The 8,418-nt window shown below is 59.6% G+C and overlaps 2 protein-coding genes across 3 annotated transcripts in view; one reads left to right on the top strand and one right to left on the bottom strand.

Moving 5' to 3' along the window:
- Positions 1-4,015, top strand: part of MTMR10 (myotubularin related protein 10) — a 47,031-nt gene extending 43,016 nt beyond the window's left edge. For both annotated transcript variants that reach the window (XM_006167238.3, XM_027767802.1), the window contains exons 13-15: positions 846-1,016; positions 2,279-2,461; positions 2,917-4,015. In XM_006167238.3, the coding sequence (XP_006167300.1) occupies positions 846-1,016; positions 2,279-2,461; positions 2,917-3,513 (951 nt within the window). In that variant the 3' untranslated portion in view covers positions 3,514-4,015. The remainder of the gene's footprint in view (positions 1-845; positions 1,017-2,278; positions 2,462-2,916) is intronic.
- Positions 4,016-6,884: 2,869 nt separating this feature from the next.
- Positions 6,885-8,418, bottom strand: part of FAN1 (FANCD2 and FANCI associated nuclease 1) — a gene marked incomplete at its 5' end in the record, with an annotated part of 13,188 nt that continues 11,654 nt past the window's right edge. The window contains one exon of the mRNA XM_006167282.2: positions 6,885-7,290. Coding sequence (XP_006167344.1) covers positions 7,153-7,290 — 138 coding nt within the window. The remainder of the gene's footprint in view (positions 7,291-8,418) is intronic.

Below are 8,418 nucleotides of genomic sequence, written 5' to 3'. Positions count from 1 at the left end.
CCCGTCCCTGGTTTCCAGAGTCTGGTGCAGAAGGAGTGGGTCATGGCGGGCCACCAGTTCCTGGACAGGTGCAGCCACTTGAAGAGGTCGGAGAAGGAGGTAACAGTCCCTGCAGCCCCTGGCGTGATCACGGCACTATGTCAGGCGGCCCCTGGGGCTGGGTGAGCTCGGCATGACGCAGATCCACGTCCCTTGGCCAAGCCCAGCTGGCGGTCAGTGTGTCAGCGAGGGCTCTGTAAGTGGGTGGGGCTGGGCCCTTCAGACCTGGCTAGGTGCAGAGCAGGTCACAGGCACATTGGATGTCATGAGGGTCACTTTTCTTAACTGGGGCACGTGGGTTACGAGTGGACAGTGTGAAGAGCCAGTGGGGCAGCTGTGGGGCAGCGGCCACCTCGGAGCCCTGGCAGGTCTGATGGTCCTCAGAACGTGCCCCAGGCACACCATAGACCCAGGCATCGCACTGAAGGAGCTGCACGGGGCGGGCATGGGATGGGGTACACCGCGCAGTCCAGGGGCCTGTGCCAAGCTGTTCTGAAACCTGGGGACACGGCCCGATGCCGAGCCAGCAGAGTAAGCCAGAAGTCGAGTGCAGGTGCTAGCCGAGGGCTGTGCCACGCCGCGCCCACTGCCCTCCCCTCTGCACATGCAGGCTGCTCGCCATGCGCTCAAGCATTCCCACTGAGCGCGCTCCCTGGCAGGCTGGCTGCAGCGTCCGTCCTCACACGTCCTGGGCCCAGCCTCGCCTGCCAGGTGCCAGATGTTCCCCGCACCACCCGTGTCGGCTGTAGCGCAGAGCTCCCCGAGCGTGCTGGGGCAGCGTGACTGAGCCGCCTGTCCCCTCCCAGTGTCCCCTGTTCCTGCTGTTCCTGGATGCCACGTGGCAGCTGCTGGAGCAGTACCCGGCAGCGTTCGAGTTCACGGAGACCTACCTGGCGGTGCTCCACGACAGCACTCGGATCCCGCTGTTCGGCACCTTCCTCTTCAACTCACCCCACCAGCGGGTGAAGCAGAGCACGGTAAGCCAGCGTGCCCCCAGCTCTGTTCCGGCTCGCTGAAGCCCGACAGCTCGCACGTGGAGCAGACGCAGGCTACCTGTCCCACCACCGTTTCCAGCTGCAATTCCTGGTTTCTCTCCTTTCCACGGGGCGGGCACAGGGACTGCTGGCAGGTCTCTCGTGTCGTGACCTTCTGGCCGCAGCCGTGCAGCTCGCCTGACGTGGGGTGGGCCAGGTGGTAGTGCTTGTGTCCCACTGGCTGGGACAGGTCCTTTGGAAGACAGCTGTGGGGGTCGTGCCTGGCGTGCCTTCTCCTTGGCCAGCGCTCACAGATGCAGGGCTACTGCCCGGCCGTCTGGCATGTGCTCGTGCGCACAGCTGGGCTGGGCACTGAAAAGGCTCTGCCAGATGACGTTGCTCCCAAAGCGTGGGCCAGCCGTTGGCATGGAGGTGAAGGCAGCTGTATCCCACGTGGCAGGCTGTGTGGTTTGGGTCCCAGACCCAGCAGCTTGGGCCACACCAGGCACTTGTGCACGGGGTCTAAAATCTGAGAGCAGAGTGAAAGAGGAGGGGCTGTGCGTGGAGCCCCAGGGGTGGTTTCTCACTACCCTCTGCCTCTCTCTGCCCACGCCCTCTAGCAGGACTTAGCAGAAGTGCAGAGTCTGTGGAGCAGGTACTTCAGAGACGGGCTGTTGGCCTGATTCTAGAGGGCACCTCGCCGCGCGCGTGGTCTCAGAATCCCCTGGGTCGGTCATGTCACATGCCGTCACCTTCTGAGTAGGAGTGTAAGCCCCTGGCCTGGGGCGCTCCAGCACAGGTGGAAGCTGCGGTCCCCAGGGAGGGTTGCAGAGGTCTATCAGTGTGCTGGAGCCGCGGCATGGAGGTTAGGCATGCAGGCTGCTGCTGCGTTCCCAGTTCAGACTGCAGAGCTGGGGTGCAGTGTTTCCTGCCCCTGTCCCGTCCCAGGGCCCCGGGGTAGCCACGCATGCCAGGCCTGGCACAGCGCAGAGCAAGGTGGAGGGAAGTGGTGAGCTCCACGTGTGGACGCTGCCTAGCGGGACTGCTCCGCAACATCAGGGCCACCAGGGGGCGCAGCTGCCTCGGCTTCCCAGCAGGGCCGTCACCCACAGGGCAGAGGCTCTGCACTCCATCGCTGCCCTGTGGGTCGCGTGGCCCATGGGAACAGTCCCTGCACAGCAGGGGGGCTTGCCCAGGGGGAGCGGCTCGGGCAAGAAAACCCCGAGTGCCAACCAGCCACACTCACGCGATGTCCGATTTTGCAGGAATTTGCTATTAGCAGAAATATCCAGCTGGGTGATGAGAAGGGCCTGAAGTTCCCTTCAGTTTGGGACTGGTCTCTCCAGTTCACGGCGAAGGACCGTGCCCTGTTCCATAACCCCTTCTACATCGGAAAGAGCATGCCCACCATACGGAACGGCTCCATCAGGGCCTTTAAACGGACAAAGGTAATGACTCCCCCAGACAGCAACGTGCCACAGGCCCGCCAACCCTTCCAGAGCACAGCAAGCGCAGGCTCTGGGGCCAGCTCCCCTCCGACGGGAGTAACTGCTGACTCTCGGTGTCTGAGGCCCCTGAAGCCCCAGTCGGCCTCAGAGAACAGTGCTGAGTCAGGAATGCATCCAGTCTCCCCGTTCTTCCTAGATGTGGCCGGGTCTAACCCGTCCTGGGAATGTGTCCTTGAGCTAGTGACCGCTAGCACACTAGCTCGCCTCCACCCCGGCTGTCCGCACAGCCTAGGCTGAGTCTGGGACAGGGGAGGGGCTGGGAGGGCGCTGCGAGGGAGGGGCGTAGCGTCCTAAGGCTGGGATTGCAGCTGAGTGTGCTCACACTGGGGGGTGGGTTGCCCCTGTTCACTCATAAAGGGGGACCCTAAGAAAATGCTGAAAACTTTTCTGTGCAGAAAAGCTACAGCTCCACACTAAGAGGAGCCCCATCCTCCTTGAAAAACGGACTCCTCGGTGACCACGAGGGACTTCCAAGAAGGAACTCTGTAGTGTTGCCGCCGAGGCGAGACCCGCCTCATGCAAGCCATGGCCAGGACAACGACACGGAGCAGTATTTGAGAGCGTGGTTTTCCAAGCCAGTCGACCTGCACGGGGCGCTGCTTCCACGCCTCTCAGGGACGCACGTCAAACTGTGGAAGCTGTGCTACCTCCGCTGGGTCCCCGAGGCCCAGATCCACCTGGGGGGCCCCATCACCGTCTTCCACAAGCTCTCCGTCCTTGCGGACGAGGTGCGTGTGCTGGGCAGCAGGCTCCGACAGCAGCAGGGTGGGCCTCTGGGGGTCTGCGGCGCAGAGCCGGTCCAGGGGGCCACGTACTTCAGAGCCAGCGGCCCCCACGACAGCGCGGGGACGCCGGAGTTCCTGTCCTCCTCGTTCCCCTTCTCTCCTGTGGGAAACCTGTGCAGAAGGAGCATTTCAGGGACTCCGCTAAGCAAGTTTCTCGGTGGTGCCAAGATCTGGCTGTCTACGGAGACGCTGGCCAGCGAGGACTGAACGCAGCGGCTGGCGTGAAGGGGCGTCCCTCGTCCTCCCCCTGAGCTGGCTGGCTGTCCGACAGCCCCGGAGCTCGGTGCTGGGGTCGGGATCTGCCCTGCTGTTGGAAACCACATCGGAGCGTGCCGCCCTGCTTCAGTCCATCATCCCGGCTGCTCATTCCTCGGGGTCCTGGCCCTGTGAGGTCCGCCTGCTCCGCCTGCCACCTCTGAGGGTTACCTGAGACCCCAGGAAGAGGCAACAGGAGAATCAGTGGTGTGACCCCGAACCCCCAGAGGCTTTAGAAGCGGTTCATGTGTCTGTGACTCCTCATTGAACCCCCTTAACGGGGGCTCTGTGTTCCCAGGTCAGAATCTGTTGTTTTAGAAAACCTTGGTTAGGGACTAGCAGATAGCATAATGGCTATGTCGCTGAACTCCCATGTAGGTGACTGCAAGTTCAAGTCCTGGACCTGGTGGCTTAAACTCACGCCGGGCATGTGTGTGTGTGTGCCCAAGATCCTGAGAGGAGAACGGAGAAGGAATTACAGTGTGGACATCCCCCTGGGGGGTGATTTCTCACTTTCTGTCTCTGTCCTTCTGGCAAGTACACATGCCCTATAGCAAAAACCTCTCCAAAAAAAGAAAAAGAAAAGAAAACCTTGGTTAGGACCTCAAACTGCTGTGTTTTGAAGTCAGGAGTTTGCTTTACCTTTATGGGACTAACTTTAAAGTGACACACGCTGTACCCTCTAGCAAAATCTGAAAAGAACACGGACTGACGTTACAGCACTTGCTGGAGGTATTACCTAACAGCGCCTCTGCCGTCAGCAGCAAGTGTGTGTGACGGGACCTCACTGTGGTAAGGGAGTTGTATAGAAGTACATCCTTACGTAAGCTTCACACCAACAGCCGGGAGCCCCCAAGCACAGTGGCCGAGGGGTGCCAGCTGGGGGGCAACCCTAGCTCTGGGTGGGGCTCGTGTCTGCAGGGAGACCTGGGCTTGCCAGGAGTGAGCAACGTGGCAGCCTGAGGTCCTGGCAGGGCCTCCTCCCTGCGGAGGAGTCTGTGCTTGGGGACAGACGTGAGGGGCGTCTCCCTACCTGAAGCCATCTCAGCAAGGTGCAGAAGCCCTCGCTACTGGCCGCCGGCCGCGGGGACGGGGAGAAGGTGACGTGCGTGCTCCAGCTGTGCTGCTGGCCCTGGATGGCACACAGTAACAAGCCAGGCCTCACACCACAGCCACACCTGGTACCCCACCCCATTTCATTCCAAAGTTGGACGTGCGACTGTTAAGGCTTCCTGAAACTGCCACCTTACGATTTGGGCGGTTTGTAGTGGAGTGTCTAGCTGGCATGTCTCCTCTCCTGAAGCAGGTTTTCTCATAGCACTCTGTAGAAAGTCAGTTTCTGTTTGAAGTGTTTCTTTTAAAAGATTGTTTAGTAATGTTACCTGGTTTACTAGGACAGATCATTTTAAATGTCTTAGGAAACTCACCAATGTTTTGCCAACTTGTGGCTAGAGTGTGGGTGGCGTGGTTATGGTGCTGGACTCCCACATGGCTGCCCACAGTCCGAGCCCCAGTTATGCCGGCACATGTACGTGCATACCCACCTCGGAGAATGGAGGAGGAGGGATCGTGTGGCCATCTCCCCTCTGGAGCACACCCTACCGCAGAAACCTGAAGGGAGCCTGAGGGCTGTGCTCGGGCATCGCCATCCCTCCCGAGCTGCAGCTCTGATGGGAGCAGCCACTTGAGGCCTGCCTGTCCTGCCCCCAGTGCCCCGCAGCACTGCCCATGGTCATTAAACATTGTTTCAAGGGAACTTTTCAGACTGAGCATTGATCTTTCCCAAACTCGCTTTCCTCACACATCTATCACAACTCCCGGAGTGATTTTAGTTCCCAAGTTTTAAAGATTAGGTGCTATTGACACTATTTTAAAGTAGAAATGTGTGTATCTGCATGTAACCAAACGTCGTGAGCTGAGTTTTTATTTTGGCAGGCGGTGGTTGTGTCATGATCACTGCCTGTTTGTCGCACGTCAGGTAAGAAACAACAGCCTTTGGTCAGACTGCTGGAAAGCTGCTCGGCACGGGTCACTGCTAGTGGAAAGGGACCTCGGCGTGGCCTCATGCCTGTGCATGCTGTCGGGGCGGCATGGCCTCTCCAGCCCTGCACCCCAGGCCACACACAGGCTGTGGGCTGCTTCCCGGGACTGCTGTCTTAGTGTGACTTTACGATGGAAACCAGTGTCCAAAACAAATGCACAGCCTCACAGAAGGGGTCTGGCCTGCTCTAATGGGGTGAGAGCTGCTGACTTCCAGCAAAGCCTGCTTGCTGCAGCAGCAACTCAGGCAGCCAGACCCTGTGAGGGCGAAAACCTTTGTGCCTAAAAGTGACGGCTGAGCTAAGCAGGCGGGCTGTCCGGGAAGATGGGGGCTTGCTGTTCCAGGGTCCCGATGTGCAGAGTCCTGACAGCTAAACACGGCGGCCACAGCACACGCCTGTGGTCAGTGTGAGCTCACCTATGTGACCAGGCACAGAGTGCATGAAGGTGGCCTCTTCCACGTGTCCATGGGTGTCACCCACGCAGCACTCCTGCTGTCCTGGACCTGGGCACTCAGCGTCTGGGCCACATGGCTGGGACAGAGCATGCGTAAACAGCCCTCCAGCTGCAGACACCAAGTCTGAGGGCTTGGAGCGCACCAGGGCAGACAGCCCAGTGTCCAGTGCATCGTGGGCCGTGCAGGCCAGCCAGGAGCTGCTTCTGTCCTCCGGGAGGTGGTGCACAGTGGGCACAGATGCTCAGGAGTCCCACCAGAAACACTGTTGGTGCTGTTCTCAGAGGAAACCGGAAGATGGGCAGCATCTCGCTGGGCTCTGTCCCAGCTGTTCTGCACAGCTCACAGTCGCCTCAGCTAAAATAGCCAGCAAGGCTGTGGCCTTTTCAAAAGGTCATTAGGGGAACAGCAGACGGCACAATGGCTACGTCGCTGGGCTCCCAAGTAGTCAACCATGGTTCATGTCCTGGACCTGGTGACTTAAAACTCACGCTGGGTGTGCGCATGTGAGTGCATGTGTGTGCTCTCAAGATCCAGAGAGGAGAATGAGGAAGGGATTGCGGCATGGCCATCCCCCTGGAGGGTGACTTCTCACTTTCTGTCTCTCTGGTGAGCATACGCGCCCTATAGCAAAAAAAAAAAAAAAAAAAAAAAACCACAAAGGGGACTAATATGCAAAGGAAATAAAATAATGGACTTGGGGGCGGTAAGCATCCGTTAGGGCCTGTGGACAGCAGTGCGGCTGTAACGGCAGAGTGGTCCCTCGTGGGAAGGCTCAGGGCTCCACTCAGCCTCTGAGCACCTGGCGCACACGTGTGCCGTGACCTGCTGGCCGAGGGGCAGGCAGACGACAGCATGAGGACCTGTCGGGGCCAGTCTTTGTCTCTCATGGGAAAATACAGTGGTACCTGCCACGTGGCATCAAGAAGTGCATTCAGGCAAGTGCCGAGGTGGGCGCAGACCCTGCACAGGGCTGAGGGTTACAAACTCGGCGGGTTTGTGACTGCTGGTGACAGTTCGAACTAAATAAACCTAGCCGGCTTCTGCCTTTGAAGGTCTGGTCTTGGTTTACGATGGACAGTCCCAGCTCCACGGCTCTAGCTCAGGCCTCGGCCTCTGGCGCCCACCGCGACCACGTGACAGACTTCCACGTCTGCGCCCAGCCTCTGCAGCTCGTCCAGCCAGAGCATCTGCTTGTGCGAGAGACGGTCGTTGGGGCCTTTAACTTCCACCACCTGGAAGACAGGTTTCCGGGCGTTAGCGCCTACAGACATGGCACACTGCCCGTCACGTGGCACACTGCCCGTCAGACACGTAGCCACGGCAGGGCTGGACAGGTCTACAGAGAAAACAGCACGCTCAGTCTTGGCACAGCCACGGAGTGCTGTCCTAAAGCGCGCTCTGGGCTGCCGGGCGAAGCCTCCAGCTACTTGATACGTCGGCAGTGAGTCCACTCGTCTGGCCACGGCCCACCAACCCTTTCAGGTCCTGGGGGACAGCAGTCTCCTGCGTGTGAGGGACCTCAGGCAGGAGCCGACTGTATTTCTGTGTATGAGCAACAGAAAACTGGAACTTGACATTTAACAAAAACCTACCACTTAAATAGCGTCAAAATACAAAGTACTTGGGTGGGGATCACCTTGACAAGACCAACCCGAAGGCCTGTACGCTGAAAACAAAACACTGCTAAGAGTGAAAGAAAACCTACGTCAGTGTAGATACCTGTACCACATTCACTGACCAAGCCTCGATACCATGAAGGTGTCGGTTCTAATAGCGTGCTACAGATTTAAAACAGTCTGCACATCTGGATCTCTTTAGGAATTGAGAGGCTGATTTTACCATTCAAATAAAAGTGCAAGAGGCAGAGCAGCCCGGACTACAGGAGAGGCAGTGCTGGAGGGCACGCCCAGCAGCCCGGGGTCCGTCGGAGCCCGCACTCGGCCACGACCCTGCAGGTAGTACAGATGAGGCAGTGTCCTCCATGCCACGCCACATACGCCACGGGTCTTGGCCGGAGCTGCACAGGACCGTGGCTGTAAAGCTAAGGAGGTGGCGGGAGGCGGCCCAGGCGCCTGGGAGTGGGCGAGCATCCCGGATGTGCAGCAGTGCTGGGCCCCGCAGACTGGGGAGCTGGCCCCGGGTGCTGGGGCTTCTGCTTAGGGGACATCTCCGACCCAGAGGGCGTGCCGCCTGGGAGGAGGGCATGTCCAGTCCCTGGCACTCAGGGACACTTAGTGCAGAGCTCACGAGGAAGCCAGCCGCAGCCGTGGGTGCCAGGGCCGGGCAGGCGAGGCACCCGCAGCCGGCACTCAAGGGACTGGCTGGGGGGCGGGGGGGCTCGGGCGGCCTTGGGGGGCTTT

This window comes from Tupaia chinensis, unplaced genomic scaffold, assembly GCF_000334495.1.
Source record: "Tupaia chinensis unplaced genomic scaffold, TupChi_1.0 Scaffold144682_1, whole genome shotgun sequence".
Lineage (NCBI taxonomy): Eukaryota > Metazoa > Chordata > Mammalia > Scandentia > Tupaiidae > Tupaia > Tupaia belangeri.
This window is presented reverse-complemented; position numbering and strand designations above follow the sequence as displayed.